Here is an 18,989-nt window from a genome sequence, read left to right on the forward strand (position 1 = left end):
TAGATGGTTGATAAGGCTTGTACTTCAGCTTTCCAGACAGCAGAGGTCAGTCTTAAAGAGTCTGTTATTCATCATATCAATAGGCTGGATACACAACATGAATTTAGAAAAAAATTCTCAACAGCTAATAGTCATTTAAAGTATATTGATTTGCATGGAATTATACTTTTATTATTTATTCATGTATTCACTAATTGACTAATTTTTGTAATTTTTTGTTTGTAGCCTCCTCTAAGATGCCAATTGCTGCAATTTTAACAGAAAATACACACTAAACACAAGTAGGAGCTTCTACAAAACTCTGGAAAGGAGATTCTACTTGCATGACTAAAATGGACGCATTTGTGTTGTGAAAAAAAAAAAGTTGCAGAAACCAGATGGCTTTAAACCAGTTTAATTGACCCTGATTACATTTTAATTACAATTCTGAAAAAGAACACAAAAATGAATAAAGGAGGAATTAAAGTGTTACATCATGGTATTAAAACCTGTTATTATGAATTATGGAACCACAGAAATCAATTTTGAGAAGGAAAGTGAGAGCGATAGAGACTTTTACACAATAAAACAATACACAATATATCTTTTAAAATCATACAATCCCCCGATGAAAAAAATTTACAAGAGCAAGAAATCAGTAACACTACAAAATAACAATTACATGACAAGTTCAAATCATAAGCCCGATCCTCCCTTGAATGCCCTTCCTCCATCCAATATCTCTCCACAATAACCACCTATATTAAAAGTTACAGTTTCACGTTAATTTACAGAATTTTAAATGTTACACTAAACACGCTGTCGGGTCGCTCGTGGGAAGGCAGGGCTGGGGGAAACATTCTTAAAAAGGATCTCTTACAGTATTGTATACAATGTTATCATGACTACAACACAAGGAGAAAATGTAAAGAAAATAATGATAATAACTAATAATAATTAGGATGTACAGCAACATTGACATCAGAAAGCAGATAAACATGAGCAGTTCGGATGAAAAACAAAACAAAACGTCATTCGACTTGAAAAAGTGACATCCTGGGATAACACCAACTAGAGCAGCCTAAGAGAAAACAAATAACTCGCCTCCTGAAAAGAAACAATGTTTCTCACTTTGTGCCCAAACTAAAGTTTACAGACCGCACTGGTCAATACTGCTCACTCCATCTCCATTTTTTTTCAATTTCGAGGTATGAAGGGCGCAAAACAAGTTCACCCTAGTTAAAGACTTGACTCGTCGAATAAGAAAGAGATCTTAAACATAATCAAATCTGATTAAAGTGGGAATAAGGCAGCTAGAAAGAGTCCAAAACTTTGAGGAGGTGACACTGTTGCCAGTTCAATTTTGTCTTATGCATTATCTTAGGTTTTAGAGACCCCTCAGCCATGATATAACTCCTTCCCGTCACTGGAAACCATTATATAATGGCTAGTGTCCAACTGGATGTCTCAAGTCCTGTGCTCAACTTCCACAGGGCTTTAGTGCACACAGGTTTATGAGGTTCATGATGCAAGATTTCAAAAGAATTACAGCCTTGGGTGTGGTGTGACATACATGCACAGAGACCTGCAGCCTCTGTCAAACACAGACACACACACACACACACACACATCAGTTGTAGCAGTAGGAACAGGATGTTGAGGAGGTGCGTGCTGGTTAAAGAACCGAATGTGCCACATCATCTGTGGTGCAAAGCTCTCGTGCTCACTTTGTTAGAGTCTTGTGTACAATTTCATTTTTCACTCCTCTAACCCACCTTTTATTAACGTGATAAGAAAAGCAACATTTTCCTCCCTTGCCCAAATAGCAATGTTATCCCTGAGGAGAAGAGTCAACCTTCCCCTCAAAACAAAATCAGTTACAAAACCCCTTGAAACTGATACATCTGTTAATGCTATGCTTTCCATTTATAATATGTGTAATGCATAATATATAAAGGTACATTGAGTGTATACTGGTCTATCTTTTTTAAGATTTTTGTATTTCCTTTTCAGACATGCTATTAAAATAAGGCGTAAGAGGCAGTGTGTGTGTGTGTGTGTGTGTGAGAGAGAGTGTGCGACTTCTGGCAACATGCCTTCTATACTCAAGTTAGTATTTAAATGTCGGGATTACGGATTGAAACTGCTGTTCCACCTCCCCCTCATAGAAGTCAGCGGCTGTTTTATATGGCTGAAGGACATTTAATCAGGACAAAGAATCAGCACTTGGTTCTAGGGGTACATCATCAAGTGCCAAAATAGTTAGAAATGGAGTCCCTGTTGGTCTAGTATCACTGTACAAGCTTGAGTGTGGGATGCTGGTTTTTAGTTTAAGCTAAAGGACTGGCTATACAAGGAAAGCTTGTTATAAGCTACCTCCAAACTGTCATTTCGAAGACTAACCAACTAAGGAACTAGCCGTTTAAGAGATTTAGTCTCTGAACCACGATACGCCCGAGTCATTTCGTCCCCAACGGAATGAAAGTGATTCAGGAATGGTCCCAGAGGAGATAAAAAAAAAAGAGTGAGTGTTTTATGGTGAGCTGGTTTGGATAGAAAAGAAAAGGAGATTTCCGAAACACACACACACACACAATCAAACTCGAATCAGACACATGTTTCATACATGGAATAAGAACGGGATCATGGCTGAGTGTGTGTGTGCGCTGAGGGATTTTGTCCCTGAGGGTTCGGACTTCTGACCAGGCTGGTTTTAGAACAGTGTCTGTTTGTGACTTTCTGTGCATCTGTACCCCATCACATCACATCGAGACTGATCACAGTCTCTCGCTGAGGAAAATAATGCTGGGCTGCTGGAGAAGATCAAGATCAAGCCCCTCGAACCAGATCATTCTGAGGCCCGTCTCTAGTTCTCTTTGAGGGGTTTTGAGGGACAGCTCACAGGCACTTTGCAAAATAAAATTCTCTTCTAAAAATATAAAATATACTCTAGTGCCAAAGGTCAAAGTTCATGACTCCTGAGGGTCGCTGGGGCACGTGGGTGAACTCATTCCTCATAACGGTCACGATGAGATGTACTGGAACGTGTGCTGGCGGGGGAACAGGGGAAGCCTGGGGAACGGGATTCGATTAAGCAGGGGTCAGTTAGTCTAAGTGTGCAGTGTATGTGTCAGTATTACTGTTGTCAGTATCAGCAGTCATTGATCTAAAAAGAGTCACGTGTGAGTGTGGATCCATCAGCAGTTGTATATCAGCAGTCGTCTAGGTGTGTCGATGCATATCAGCACTCCTTGTTCTCCAGTGACAGCTGTGCCGTGGCTCGGTGGAGCTCGGCGCTAACTCTGTGATGAGCGAGAGGAGGTGGGCTCTCTGCCTCTCCGCTCCCGCTTCCACTGCCATTCTCCTCCGCCATCCCGTTCCTCTCTCTCCCCCTCACTTCTCCTCTCACTTTCTTGTCCTCTGCCTCTTCCATGTGCTGGTCCTGGTCCCAGCGGCGTTTGAAGCGGAGCTTCAGTGGGATACACTGAGAGTTGGGTTGTGGCAGGCCGCCGGAGGCCAGCTGCATGTCCGCAGGCTCCACAGGTTCACTCTTCACAATGGTGGTCCCGCGCCGGCTATCACCTGAGGAAGAGGTGGGAGGGAGGAAGAAGGGTGGAGGGGCGGGGGCTTTGAACACCTCCTCCTCCAAGTCCTCATCCGGGTGGAGAGCAGCATCTGTGCCGTTGGGCTGTGGGTGCTTTTGGCTGTGAGGATAATGATTATGGTGATGATGATGATGACGGTATTTATGGTAGTGAGAGGGGAAAACATCAAACTCTTCATCTCTTTCATCAGCGTCTTCATCACTGATGTCAGTCACTTCAACTTCCTCTTCTGATTCAATGTCAGATATGGGCTCGACCTATAGAGAGAGAGAGTGCATGTAGTGTCAAAACAGAGTTGGGTGTTAAAGACTCATTTCCATGAATATTCTAGTTGTTTTTCCACTTAATATCATGCTCCAGGCAAATAAATTGTTTATAACAGAGCATAACTAGAATTAGTTCTCCAGGCCTGAAAACAACACTTTTGAAATTGGTTTTCTAGGACTGTGGGAACTCTTGACTTTAGTCTGTTATAATTCAGCATCACACAAGTAAAACTTCAAACCAGTCTGGTCCAGGAATTTTTTTTTGTCATTCCTTTGTAAAGATTAATGGATTGTTAGCCATTGTTTCAATATTTATATATTTTCTGATTTTCTGAACATTTGAAGTCAGTGTGAACAACCATCAGTACATTTCTTAACATGCGTTAAACTTTAAAAGTTTTGTGTTGCACTGTAAACACTTTTAATGCGGGAATACACTTCAGGACTTCTGCTCACATATTTAGAAAACATTTGTTTTAATTTATAATGTGTCTTCTAGCAACTAGGCTTAAAGAGTTTCTCTTTGAGTTTGGAATGACTGATCCTCAGTCGTTTGGTGCAGTGTCCCCCACTCTGCACATTTTATATTCATCTCTTACCACTACAGATGTTTGTTCTATTCAACCTTACTTGCCATATGAAATGGACTAAACAGGATATTGATTCCAAATTCCAGTTTGAAGGGAGCATATATGTTCCATTCAAAGGGCATTCAACTGTGCGAGACGTGAATTTAAATGTAATTTATTCACAGAGGTACATTATGTCACACTTCACACTTCTCCAGTAAGTTTCATCTGTGTGTGAAGACACTGCAGGCCATGGTCCAAATCTGTTTATGAATGTCCGAAAGTAAAGTGAACTTCAGATGATTTCCAGTGCTCAGGGAGTAGGAAGCAATGAACACTGTGTAGGGACCCAGTCAGTCAGAACACAGTTCATGCATAGAGCACTCTTCTAAACAGCTGGTTATCTGAATCAGGTGTCTTTAATAATAGAGAGACATGCAAAATATGCAGAGCAGAGGGTCATGAGGATGGATTTGAGAACCACTGGTTTGGTGTATGATGGCCAATTTTTCTTTGTAATTATTTACAAAGTTTTAAGTATTAATTTTTATAAGCTGCATGCTGCATTCCAGGCCTTAAGGTCTTTGCACACCGAGTCCGAAATTACTGTAAAAAAATTTTTGTTAAACAATAAATACAACCTCATGTTGTGTCAATTACGTTATTAAAACAATTGGACCAGGTTAGATTTTCTGCATTTTCACATCCATAGCAAGAATTTTGATAGGAAAGGATGGCAAATATGAAAAGAAAAAAATTTGATTACCTTAATCTTGGGCAACCCAGCACTGTTTAGCGAGCCAGTTGAGGAGGAGTTGGACACCAGTCCTGATCCGCTGGCTGAACTGAGATCACTCCCAAAGGACAATGAGGAGCCCAGACCGGATGTAGATGAGGAGGACAGAGAGCCCTGTCGACCCTGACTGTCACGCTGTTTTCGGCCCAATGGGGGAGGCTGGAGCTTGAACTTGAATGGAGAATGGTGCTGCTCCTCCCCCAGGTGATGGTGAATGGGGTGAGCGTGAGGTGGCGGGAGGCTGGAGTGATGGCTGTTGAGCACCGAGGGCCTCTCGGCAGGGCCACGATCACAGCCCTGGGGTCCGGGCATGCCTTTGTCGGGGCGCTGAGGCTGAGGAACGATGATGTTTGGGTAATGAAAAAAGGCACGAGGGCTCAGGTGGTAATTGTTGACGCTCTGGGTGTGAGCCTGCAGGTAGCGCTGCATGTCCTTTGGGTTGAAGGAGAAGATGGAGCCAGGCATGGGCGACAGGGTAGGGGAGGGTGTGTAGGCCAGGTGAGAGCCTGGGGTCATGGAGAACGCCGGCGAGAGAGGCGGCGCCAACAGGCCTGGGCCACCAGGACCAGGCAGAGGTGATACAGTGTACGGCGAGAGAGGCTCGGGATGAACCCTGTGTCCACCAACCTCTGACACTCGATGACATCTGTGACCTCCCGGTCCACCGTACATCCTGAACATCGCCTCGTGAGACAGACGAGGGTGAACGGCACCTCGGAAACCACCTCCACCTCCTCCTCTCTCAGCCACTCTTTCAGTCACTCTCTCCTCGGCCGCACCTCCGTTCCCATCTTCGATCTCAGAGTTGACAGAAGTTCCATCGCTGCAGTCAGAGACAGACCCACGGGCGATTCGGCGGCCACTGAACATCCCTGGACTGCGCAGTTCCTCGCTGCTGGGGGATCGCAGCCCCTCAGACACCTGCATGTCTGATGGAGTGGATGGAGGGAAACGGAAATGGGCACCTGTAGGCACTGGTGGAGCACTTTGAGGAACAGCCGCTCCTGTGGAGAAACAAACCGGGATGGAGGTCTTAGCTGTTTTTTGCATTTTATTGCGTAAATAAATGTATGTGATTTGAGTGTCCTAATTTTGTACCTGCAGACCCCATGTCAATGAAAGGGTAGTTGACCAGGACCAGCTTGTTGAAATTGAACTTGTAGGTGAAGCGTTTTCCTTTAGTTTTATGTAGAATTCTCTTGTTGTAATAATACCTGCACAAGGACAAGCAGAACACATATTAGCCCAAATTTAAACCTGAAATGAGGTTTTACGTTATTAAAAGTTTAAAACAAAGAAATGTTAAGATAAAAAAAATTCAAATTCTGTAATAATAAAATAAGTAAATGTATGACACTGATGATGTGTAAACTTTGTACAGTCATATGTATACGTATCTGCTGGGACATTTTCTCCGAAGAGGCAAGGGAGGCAGTGTCTCTACAGAAACATTGTCCAACAGTGAAACCAGCAGTTAAAAGTGCCTCCCCTGAGCTCATTGAGTTTTAACAGACCCCCTAAAGAGTGCAGTTTGGTGGGGGGATATTGAGAATGAATGAGGGAAAGTCACGTAAGAGGAGGCAATGCTTTCAATGCAATGAGATTGGATATTACTGGTTATGAATGGCTATGATTGGTTCATGCGATAAATCCCGCCTCTTGTGTTTGTGTGTTTCATGTTCACAAATCAGTTGGAATGAACAATAATGGCATTAATGGGAATTTAAAAAAGTAAGTAAACAACTCACACTGAGAAATAAGACTTAAATTGACGTGAAAACATGATCTGTGGAAGTTTTTAGTCAGTAATCTAAAAACTTGGTGAAATTTAAAAGTAAATCTCTGTTGATCCGAAATATTCAAAAATAGTTAAAGTTAACTATTAAAAAAGAACAGCTGAACATATGTTCACAAATAAAAGATATTGTTTGAATTGTTACTGCCTCGAGTTATTATTTTGAAATAAATATAAAATGCTTAAAACATTAACTTGATGAGATTCATACATGGCTTTAGCAAACAGAATATTGATTACATTGTTAATGTAAAAATATAAAATATATTTTTTTTCTGATAGTGAATTTAAATTTGATAAAAAAAAATAAACAGAATAATTTTTTTGATTGTTTGTTTTTTAGTAATAAATAAGTATTATATATTAAATAATAAATTAAATATAGAGCCAACAGTGCAGTGTACATTTTAAATGAATCCACTTCATCAAGAAACAAATAAATATTCAAATATATTTTTGTATGTATTGTTAATATATTTTTTATATGTTCATTTATGTGATGGGGGGTATTGTCAGGACAGCTCTGGTCACTCTAGTGCCTGTTTATATAACACCATAACCCACTGATAAATTCTCCTTTCTTAATCCCCTTATATAATCCCATTCTCTCTCTTTTCCTATCTATATATTAACCTTTGTCCTTCCCCAGCTCTTTACATAACATCTCTCTATTCCTCACAAACCTCCATCCATTTATGTAACTCCAATAACATTGCATCTTTCTAACAGACCTGCACCAGTTAGTGTGTGTTTGTGTGTGTGCAAATCCCTGTGACAGCGATTCATCTTGTACTTAATAACCTTCGAGCCACAGTTCTCTGTGAATGACATGTTTCAGGGAAGATGCTGACACTGAGCTTTTTGAATGCATAGAGGATATATTTACTCACCCTGCATGTGTGTGTTTGTGTGAGAGAGAGAGAGAGTGAGTGAGTTCAGACAGGCATGTCTGTAAAGATTAAGCTGAGACAGACAGACAGAGTCTTGTGGTCAGACGAAGATGTGAGCGTGTGTAAATGTTTTAGTTGTGGTCAAAATGATTTGAGTTCTTTTTTTCAAGTTCAGACAAGCATCATTTATTTTTAACAAAGTACGGGCTACCAGAAGGGGGAAAAATGTGTGACTATGGGCACCATACACTGAACGCACCTCCAATACAAGCATTAACAAAGACACCGATGTAAGCAGGTTATGAGCATTTATGTGACCCATGGTAACACTCTTGAGCCACACACTGCGATATAAATATACTTGAGACAGCTGTGGATTAGCATGTCAACCAAATACACCAGCAGCAGCAGTGTTTGCATGGATAGATATCCAGCTCACACAATCTACTTCCTGTACTTCTGCACTGTCTGGCTGGAGGTTGTAACCTGAGCTTATATGACGGATGACAGATGAGAAGGCAGAGGTGAGATGAAGGGATGCTCTAATGATGACGTCCTGACTGTGATGTTCCAATCAACAGTCCAGGAGAAGTAACACTTATTTCTGTGGCTGTCAGGTATGACTGGTTCTCACTCAATGCCGTCGCTTCATATGTTTTCTATGTAGCAAGCAGGATTTCAAAGGCAGAGGTTAAACGTTCTTGAACTATAGTAAATTGTGCTTTCTGATGTGAAAACCAGTGAATAATAATAATAATTCCTTACAATTATATAGTGTTTTTTCTGGGCACTGAAAGCGCTAGAAGGGGGTAATCTCATCAACCACTACCAGTGTTAATAATTAATAATGAATAATTATAATGGGATATAACAGTTGGAGTTTTTCTTGTATCGTCATATTCTGCATTTTTCTCAATGAATTGATGCTCAGATGTGATGTTCAGGTTTTACTCAAATCTATTTATTCTTTTCAAAAATGCATTAATAATGCAATTCATAACCTTTCCAATCCTTAAATTGAATTGAAAAAAAGCCTCATTCAATCAAGAAGGATTTAATTGTTCTGGTTAATTATTCATAGAAAACAATAAGCAGTAACACTGTTAAAATATAATAATAGAATAAAAGAATAGATAAAAAATTCAAATAAATAGACACTGATTAAAGAAAAAAAATATTATGGCTTTATTTCAAGGTCAATAAATCTTCTAAAAATTTGACTTTTTGATAAGGAAAGGTTAGTTTAAGTCGTAAAATGCTAAATAGTACGACCCCCCCCCCCCCCACACACACACACACACACAAAATGTAATATTTATGAATAATTGTGCTTTCTGGTTACACCACATGACATTTTCATCATTAAATTGTTTTATAAAAACTTAGTTGACATTGGCATATACATTTTTTAAAACAATGTCAAACTAAAATGAAAACAAAGAATTCATCCAGAAACTTGACGTTTTAAGCTAGATTTTAAAAAAAATTGTTTCCCTTTTTTATATATGTATTTTTTAAAATAAAACCTGCAATAATAAAAATCACAAAAGGTTTCTTAATCAATATGTGTATTGTGTTTTTGATTTAAACAAGATAAGCAAAACTGCACAAGATAACGTAAAGTTGTTTATAAAGGATATATCTTAAAGTCATAGCCTATATGACACAGAACAGTGTGTGAAAGAAGTGCCACGCACCCCACACACATGGTGAATGTGCACCCACTCTCTCAAACACACTTTAAAGAGCATTTGAACTGACTTCAAAGCAGAAGAAAGGATTCTTTGAGCATCTGCATCTAGTGGCAACAACCCTCCTTCTGTCACACTCACTTACACACCTGTGAACCCACACGCTGGTGGCTGGTCTAACAGAAACACTGAACGCTGACAGACATTTTCAAGGGATAGGACATAAAATGACCAAATTTTAACAGATGCAGCCAGACACATATATACTCTGGTAACTAAATGACTTTAGGTGGTACAGTCGAGCAGGTTTCCAGGAAACGATCAGATTTTACTGGGTTAGGACTTGGATTAAACAGCAGATTATTAAAAGCTCTCAGAGTCAATATTCTGTGACTGACGGGAATATAGCAATTCCTGGTATTTGCAAATCAGGGCCTGAACAACACACTTTATAAAAGGGGCAGAATAAAGAAAAGACAGAGAGGATGAGGATTATCAGATAAAGAGGTACATATTGTGCTGCTTTTTTTCCTGTATTATGTGGACTTGTGCTATATTTGTGAGGACCAAATATTAGGGGAAAAATCCCCACAAACCAGAATATTTGTCCTTGTAAATTTCTAACAATATCCTTGCAAAAAGATAGATAAAGCTTTTAAAAGATAGACACATATGTCTGAGTATATACCAACAATATAAGATTTTTAATTTACACTTTTTTTAAACATACTGTATCATTTGACATTCACTTACAAACTTAAGAAATAAACTCATAAATCTCTGAAAACAAATTCCTGAAAAATCCTCAAAATATTTTTTTAACTTAATACTCAGACATATATGACTTTATAAAATATACAAACTTTAAAAAATACATCCTCACCAACGTAGATAACCTCACAAATCTGAAATTATCCTTAAAAACTTCTGAAAAAATATTTTGATGTAAAATATTGATTGACAGATTGAAAAAAGTTCACAAACATGACACAAAACACGAAAAATTACACACAAAGCCAAATGTCTAAAAAGTCTAAAATATCCTTAGATATCCTGGAAAATGTACAAATAGTTTTACAAAAAACTAAAATCTTGAGAAATCTCAAATGTCATCACAAGCTTCTAAAATGTCCTCAAAAATCTGAAACCATTCTTAAAAACTTTTGGAAAATATCATCATAAAAGTTACAAAAAAATCTTTACGAATGTCTCAAATGAAAAATGTCCTCGCATAGTTTCTCACAAATTTCTGAAAATCAACAGAACTTAATGGAAAGCTCTCGGAAATTTAAAGGTTTATGTATTAGCTCTAATTTTGGTCAAATTTGCCCCCCACACCAAAAAAAAAACACCTCTCTATGAGAACATTTATATTTTCAAATCAATTCATAAAAACATTTTAAGATCCTAAAGAGTTTTCTATTAAAGACAGGGTTGGTGTGGTTTAGGTCTACAGTTGTTTCAATTAGCTTTTCATAAACAACAGAAGCCCTCATTTATATGGTAAATGTGTGTGCGTTTCTGAAACGAGTGGAGAAAAAGTGAAATGATGGGGTGGGGTTCGAGTGGGCCTGTGTGGCTCTAGGGCGGATGGTAAACGGACAGTGAGATCCACTCCATCCATAAGCTCTATTGAGAAGCCAGAGATAAACATCATGTTTTGTATGCTGCGTGTGTTAGCGCGTGTCACTGTTGCACTAGCGTGTGTATGCGTGCATCTCTACCCACTGAGCTAATAAAGAGCTCATTCTGTCCCTGACAATAAGACCCAAAACTGCCCTCAAATACACACGCACACACACGCGCGCATGTCGTCATCCTCCTCCAAACAAAGAGAGCTGTTGTAGGACAAAGCCTCTGACCCACTCTTTCCACAAGTACACACACACAGTCAATCTTAATCAAATCTCCAAAGAGTGAAGAAGAAATCATGGCTGGCCACTTTAATCAACACTACATCGGTTCTGATACTGATGATTGCACCGAGAACATCGAAAAACATCATAGGCATGTTTCATTTGACAAAAGAATTTGTCAAAGGGTTTTAATTCCCTGTAGGGAAAAAGCACCAGAAAGATCTAGAAAAGTTTTGAGAAAGCAAAAATGTGCATTTAATATTGTTTGACTTTGAAGTTATTCAAAGGATGTTCTTTCGAGAATATCATATCGTGTGACATTTATAGCCATACTGAAAACAACAACAGATAGTTTACCTCAGATCTTGAAAATAAATTTAAGCAAACTTGTACGTTAAAGCTGCAAACTCAATGCGAACCAACAAGTGTGTTCTATAACAAAGATGGTATCTGTCACTAAGTGTGTACTTTTACCAAGTGTTAAAAAGGTTTATTACACGGCTCTGTGGAATACCTGATTCTGATTGGTCAGTCGCAACATTCCGAGGTATGCTATCCCTCGATAACAACCGGTAAAAGCTGATAACACAGGCTCATCCGGGTAACGGAACAGTTTTTTCTTGGTGAAGCTTTGCGTTTGTTTAGCTAATAAAATATTAACTTGCTGCTTACTCGCAAATGATGTCTTCACGGAAGCTTTGCATTCAAATATTTCAGCTCAAATCATTATTTCTTGTCTAATTATTTACTTATGAGGCAAGTAACCGTGTAATAAGTGGGATAATGTACATCTAGCCGGTTGTTATCGCATATTGATAACAACTGGCTGGATGTACATTATCCCTTACTTAATATTTATGAATTTGATTATAAACGTATCCATTTCGTGGTGAGTGAAGTGTGCTTCAAGAGAGAGCCTACCAACACACACTTTTGATTGGCTGTTTGGTATTTGATTGATTCTGTCGCGTGGGTCTTGACTCATCTTGATGCATCTGGTGTGGACAGTCAAATTGTTTATGGCTGGAATCTTGTTGTGTCATGTGTAATTAGGACACAGTGATATGGTTATGGAACTACATGAAGGTTTGTGATAGAATAGAATAAACTACAGCTTCGGTGGATTCAAATTGTCACATAACTTGAACTGGCACTTTGATGGCTTTGTAAAGTAAAAATTCTTAGCAAGAAGCTACTGTGAGTTTAAATAAACAAGCTCTGATGAGTTCTTTTGGGTCAGTTTTGACAAAAAAGGGATGAAATCTAATAAGGAAGGGACTGAGTATTTGGGCGTCCGTCGTGCTTGGGTGCCAGACAGGAAATGTCCTGATGTTCAGTGGAATATCAACAGCAGGACAATAGAATTCCATTTTTGCGGAGTTTCCACACGCGTGTGGTGGGAGGGTGATCAGTCGAGTCCCAGCGGGCCGTCTGCAGGAGAACATAATTGAAACAACACCCTGAATCCATCAACATCAAGTCAAATACCAGACGGATTAGAGCATTAGCCCAGACTTTAACACATGCCATAGAGTGGCCAAGAAATGTCTGAAAATGAGCGTTTGTCCTGGAATAAAAGGGATGTCACAAGTTGCAGGGTTGAATGTGAAAGCCCTGTTGTGAGTTTGAGAAGTGTCAGATTGAAGGTATGAATCAGATGGAGGAGTAGAGTGTGGGATTGTGGGATAGGGACACGCTGTAGATGTGGAGGAAAGGCAGTGAGTCATTGACATCATGAAAGAGGAAAAGAATGGAGAGGAAATAAGACAAAGGGAAAAAAGAAAAGAGGAACAAGACCATTCGGTCTTACAAGAAAGTTCAAACTATTTCCAGAAAATAATTACAAGTCAGCCCTCGGTTTATTAAAACATTTATTAATCTAGGTTAATGTTAATTTAAGACATTAGCTTGAACAAGTAGAAATTAACATTAATGTTGTCTCAAATGCTTTTTCAATCATCTGTTACAATCAGATAAAAAGGTCTGATGTGACTTTAATGTTAATGAAGTGAATTGAAACGATGGAAGTCTCTGTGGCATTGTATTTGGATAAACATTACAATACTCATGGTTTCAAAAGTGAGAATAAAAATCACTAATTTGTGCAAAGTTACAGTGAGTATTGCTTGTAATGTAGACCCTGTAACCTTTTCATGATACGTGGGAGACAACTTTATGGCCCAAAAAACACATTTTTTGTACCAAAGAATTAATGCGAGCACTTACACAAAAACACAACCTACACATTTCTGCTTTTAATTCCGTCCCCTCCGCATTCACAGTAATGCGCTGTTTACTCTGACTAAGGTCTACAGAGAGAGGAAAGAGAACAGAGGAGTCAAATGAGAAGTTATGTGCGGGTGCTTGACCTTCTGACGAGGGCGATGCAAATATCCCCTGCCCAGAACACAGAGAGGAACTCATGCTGAGAATGATCAAAGCACAAGGTCTCTATCTGACACCAAATGAAGGTCCACCAGTCCAACAATTACCAGGTTCAGATTTCAAAACGCACTTTGTGCTACTCTTTGTGCAGTGTTGCCAGATTGAGCAGTTTGAAGTCAATGAATTTAGCTGGTTTTGATTGAGCTGTCCTTGGGCAGACAGACGAAAAATATTTTGTGATGATTTGGGTGCATTTTAAAAGAAAATTAAAATGAAGAAATTAAAAAACAAAAATGATGTTCGGTGCTGTCCATAAGCCAAATTCTGAAAGTTCTACAGAGCTTACTTATAAACAAGTGACAAGTTTCTGAGCAAAGTGAGAAGAAATGAAAGAAAGCCCCCTTAAAAATATGTATATCAATATACCTGAAAGTCATATTCTGATGGCCAAATGAGACTCTTAATAAAACCAGTGTTTCCAGATGTAGCACTTTTGATGATCAGAACACTTATCCCTCGATGCACATGCTTATACAGAATGAATGGTTATCAGTTGTGTTCCAAATTCTAAAAACCTTTTTTTTCTGACTCTATGAAAAAAAGGATTCGTGTAACTGAAGGTTCTAAGGTTTGGACTAACAATCTGGCAACCGTATCTGTGTCGCTGTGTGTTTGTCTAAGTCTCACAGGGACAGTCTGAGAGAAATCGCTTATAATTACAGCAACAAGTAGCTTGGCTTCATAGTATACTTTCTTTCAAACACTAAAGTCAAAATACACATTTGTGTGAACAGAGCTCACATTCACATAACAGTGAAGAGGAAGGGTGACATCATAGTTTAGCAACGCTGTCAGCTTGTAAACAGTTTACACTTCACTCTCATTATACTTTCTGTTTTGTAAAGGAATACATTTAAGCTCAAAATCTGATCTGGGAAAAACAAACAATAGGCTAAAAATAGAGAAGAAGAGAACTAAAGTAGAACTTGGGTTATCAAACATAAGTGGTAGAGCTTTTAAGACAGTGTTTATGTCTTTTGGATAGATGATGGAAAAACACACCAACACACACCAGCACACACACATACACACACACAAGCATTAATCCTGCACTACGCTGTTAACATGGCATCTTGATCTCTCTTCCTACAACAGCTCCAACTGTCTCCTAACTGCCATGGATTTCATGATGTGATTCCCTAATTCCAATCCCATAGCACATCATTACACACCACGGCTGCAAAGTCTGGCTCTACATCAGTAATCAGCAGCACACATAGAGGCCTGATACTAATAAGCACTAATAATTCACTAATGGATCATTTTGGGAAAATATTGTCAATTAATATGTCAGCTGACATATATATATATATATGTGTGTATATATATATATATATATATATATATATATATATATATATATATATATATATATATATATATATATGTGTATATATATATATATATATATATATATATATATATATATATATATATATATATATATATATATATATATATATATATATTAACTTATAAGATTTGAGGTAAACTACATTATCTCTATTCAATGAAAGTCAATCGGGTTCTGTATCAATAGTGCATCCAGGTTAGGAACAAATAAAACTTGTTTAAAAGTTGTAAATAAAAATGATGATATGAAATGATAGCAAAATAACTATCCCTTTAACAAATGCCACATCCACAGTAGTGGTTTAACTGCGCTGGATCATACACTGATGGCAATCAATAGAGTGTTTGATTGATTACGTCCAGCACTGAAGCCTCATGTGGCGTAACTCAGCCCTAGCGTATGAGGTCTGTCCTGAGAAGCCTTCAAAATAAAGGCAGAAAGTGGATCACTCTCCATCCGCTTTGAGGATCAGCACTGATCTGCTAAAGCAGGTGAGTCATGAACCAAAATAAAAGCACAAATGAGCAAATGCAGATCAGGTCAGAAAATAGAGTGAAGGCTAAAACTGTGGGCTGCTCAGAATACATTGACCTGTCTGTACTGTAATGAGATCAGCTCCTGCACCGGTAAATGGACCGGGATTACTGAGAGATCAGACTCCATACAGTTATAACTCTCCAGCGGAAGGGTCAATCCCATAACGCAACACAAGAGTCGGACGAATTAGCTTCCTCTAACATTAGACTGAGCAGAAATAGGCCTCAGTCTTCATTGGTCAAACTAAAACAGTCAAGGATTTGACTTTTAATAGTAAATACTTGAAGATGGACCATGTTTTGTAATAACCAGCATATTTTGGTTGGTCCAAAGATAACATAAGGAGGAAAAGACAGACCAAATTATAAAAGGGACAAATCATAACCCTCAAAATATTTTTGCTGAAATTAACTCTGTTAAAAGAGAATTAAAGAACCGCTCTTATCTGGCCTGGTAACAGAAAGGTACCCATTCAACCACAAGGGGATTGTGTCTGAAATTGTGTACTGTAAACTTGATTGTAAACAGGAATAAGGGCAAAGACAAAAGACTCACCTGAGAGCTCTGCTGAGTTTGTCGTAGTTCATCTGAGGTTTGCACTTGCGCGCGCCCCACAGCCTGGCCACCTCATCAGGGTCTTTGATCACAAACTCCCCGTAATCTCCCTGCCAGGCAATCACATCATGATACTCCTCCTTCCTCAGCAGCTCTAGGATAAAGTGCCACAGCTGGATCTGTCTGGAGCCAGGACTGGACTCGGGCTTATAGGCCCAGTCTGGGAACGTAAACCCTGCAGAGATGGAGAGAGCAGAAAGGAGAGATCAGATTGTGGTTGATATGTACAGATGCAAAGAAAGATGACTGCTGTGTTATTAGGTGTTATTCACCGACTAACAAGGCCTGCTGTCATCATCATATTCAGTAAACATGTACATATGTATATCATATCAATGTCTGACCTTGGCCATGGACAGATCCTATTCCCCTACTTTTCCGTTTAATAAAATTCTTAATAACTTTTTCTTAATGAATAGAAAATAAAACCGCATAAATTACAATTGCTGTGAATTATAGCATCATCACAACATTATAATATAAGCATGAAAAATTGATATATTAACTTCCTAAAGATTACAGTTAACAGTGCTATCAAACTTTCTTTTTTTTTTAAATGAACTTAAAAATAGTTACGTTTCCAGTGCTGACCAATATATATCCCTATTTGTTTTCATGCATTAATTTATAATTAACCTTTTTTTTTTTTTTAAAGAACAATGTTGGAGGTTACTGTAAATTGTAATTTATTATTAGGTCAATTATCTGTGTCTGGTTCCAAAAGCACTAGTTAACCATCTTTTTTTACTTAAAATGAAAAATTATTTAACAAGCAGGTAACAGAGAATTAACTGCATCAAATGCATATCTTTTATGCAATTCAAGTCGCTTTAGAAAAAAAGCTTCTAGCGAATGTATAAATGTAAATCTTCAAAAAGCTCTATATCGTCAGATCTCTTATCATCAATCACCTTGAGGTCTGATTTGAGAGTCACCAGCAACCTCAGTCTCAATCTAACACACAATCTGATGTGATTGGCATATTCTAGAATCAAGAACTGATTTGAAAGGGCTGCAGAGAGGATGGAGGGTGTCCAGTCACTGAGGGTGAGGACGGGTGAGCTGGGGTCAGGCAGGGTCAGGTTAGTCTCAGGCTGGTAAATGTCGGATAGGGTAACGGCTAACAGTGGTTCCTCAACAACTGATCCTCTTAACACTCAGTTTCACACACAGAGGCCCGCCCTCTCTCTCTCTCACACACACACACACACACACACACACACACAATTACTTGGCTATGTAAATTTTATAGACTTCTAGTTAAATACTATGACTTAACCCTAATTTATAGCCAAAGAGGAAACTTTCTGCATCTTTTTATTCCACATATTTTACATTTTATACCACTTTTACAAATGAAGACATCTCCAACAGGAGGTTACATATGGTCACAAATATGTCCCCAAAATAATACGTTTTTCTTTACCAGACAGCTTTACTCTATAATTTAACCATTATTCAAACTGTCTAAACGTCTCCAATGGAGCTACCTTGAGCTACCCGAGTTGAACTGCATTTAAACCTTTCCTGCAGAATAAAATGTCTTTTCTCTGCAAAACCATTCTCATTTATACCTTTATTAGGCATTTGTGATACTTTTTTATCCATTTAGATCAGACTATGTAGAGTTTAGAATCAACCTTGAAACGGTATGGCTTTTATTATAAATGATCCAAACACTCCTCTCAACAACTTCCGACAATTTAATGATTCGTAGAATCAGACAAATCACTTCCTCCTGATGACTCAACACATCTAAATACACACTCATGCGGTTGTTTTTCCGGTTTCTACCTGCCAACAACAACCTGAACAACATTTTTTATTTCTTAAAGACAGGAACCCAGTGAAAAACGGTGCCTTTTCTGTACATTAGGAAAGGCAGTTGATAAATAAATGGCAATGTGTTTTTACACACGGACTGACGTTTATCAGCCTTTTACCTTGAGCAAATGAACAGAAGTACATTTACTGAACACTGAGCACATCCTATAACCTCTACTTGCTCTCAAAACATGACACGCACACACACACACACACACACACACACAAACTCTTAGAGGGCACATCTGATTGCTCCTTTAAGAGGTCAAATGTACCATGCACCAGAGAGTGAAGTCTGACTTCAGGAACTGCAGACGGGGATCTGGTTTCACAGCTCACATTCTCTCTCTCTCTAACATGCGCACACACACACACAAACGTGCACACACATGAAAAAGATCCTTGCTAAGAAGTTTGAGCTAAATTCAATATGTCTGTCAAACTCCCTGATGAACAATGAAGAGGAGACACTATGAGTCACACACACACACACACACACACACACACACACACACACACACACACCAGCAGGCACAGATACAGTTACTGCTATATCGTAACACACAAACATCAGTGTTGGTTCACATTCAGATCTATAATCACTCATAAAATTCAACTCATCCAGCGCTTTGATTCAGCTGTGATCTGAATGATTGTGCTGTGCCGTCGAATGATCTTTATAATCGTCTCAGGATGAACGGCTGTGAACAAACTCTAACAGTGAGCTCATGTTTTAGGATGAAACCTCTTCAGGCACTGTGTGTGTG

General features: G+C 38.7%; 1 protein-coding gene across 1 annotated transcript in view; it reads right to left on the reverse strand.

Annotated features, from left to right (window-relative positions):
• Positions 1 to 378: 378 nt before the first annotated feature.
• LOC127974677 (ETS domain-containing transcription factor ERF) overlaps positions 379 to 18,989 on the reverse strand; it is a 43,337-nt gene continuing 24,726 nt past the window's right edge. The window contains exons 2-5 of the mRNA XM_052578123.1: positions 16,339 to 16,573; positions 6,314 to 6,429; positions 5,186 to 6,219; positions 379 to 3,841 (exon numbers count right to left, since the gene is read on the reverse strand). Of these exons, the coding sequence (XP_052434083.1) occupies positions 3,221 to 3,841; positions 5,186 to 6,219; positions 6,314 to 6,429; positions 16,339 to 16,573 (2,006 nt within the window). The 3' untranslated portion in view covers positions 379 to 3,220. The remainder of the gene's footprint in view (positions 3,842 to 5,185; positions 6,220 to 6,313; positions 6,430 to 16,338; positions 16,574 to 18,989) is intronic.

The sequence above is a fragment of the Carassius gibelio genome, chromosome B16 (genome assembly GCF_023724105.1).
Source record: "Carassius gibelio isolate Cgi1373 ecotype wild population from Czech Republic chromosome B16, carGib1.2-hapl.c, whole genome shotgun sequence".
Lineage (NCBI taxonomy): Eukaryota > Metazoa > Chordata > Actinopteri > Cypriniformes > Cyprinidae > Carassius > Carassius gibelio.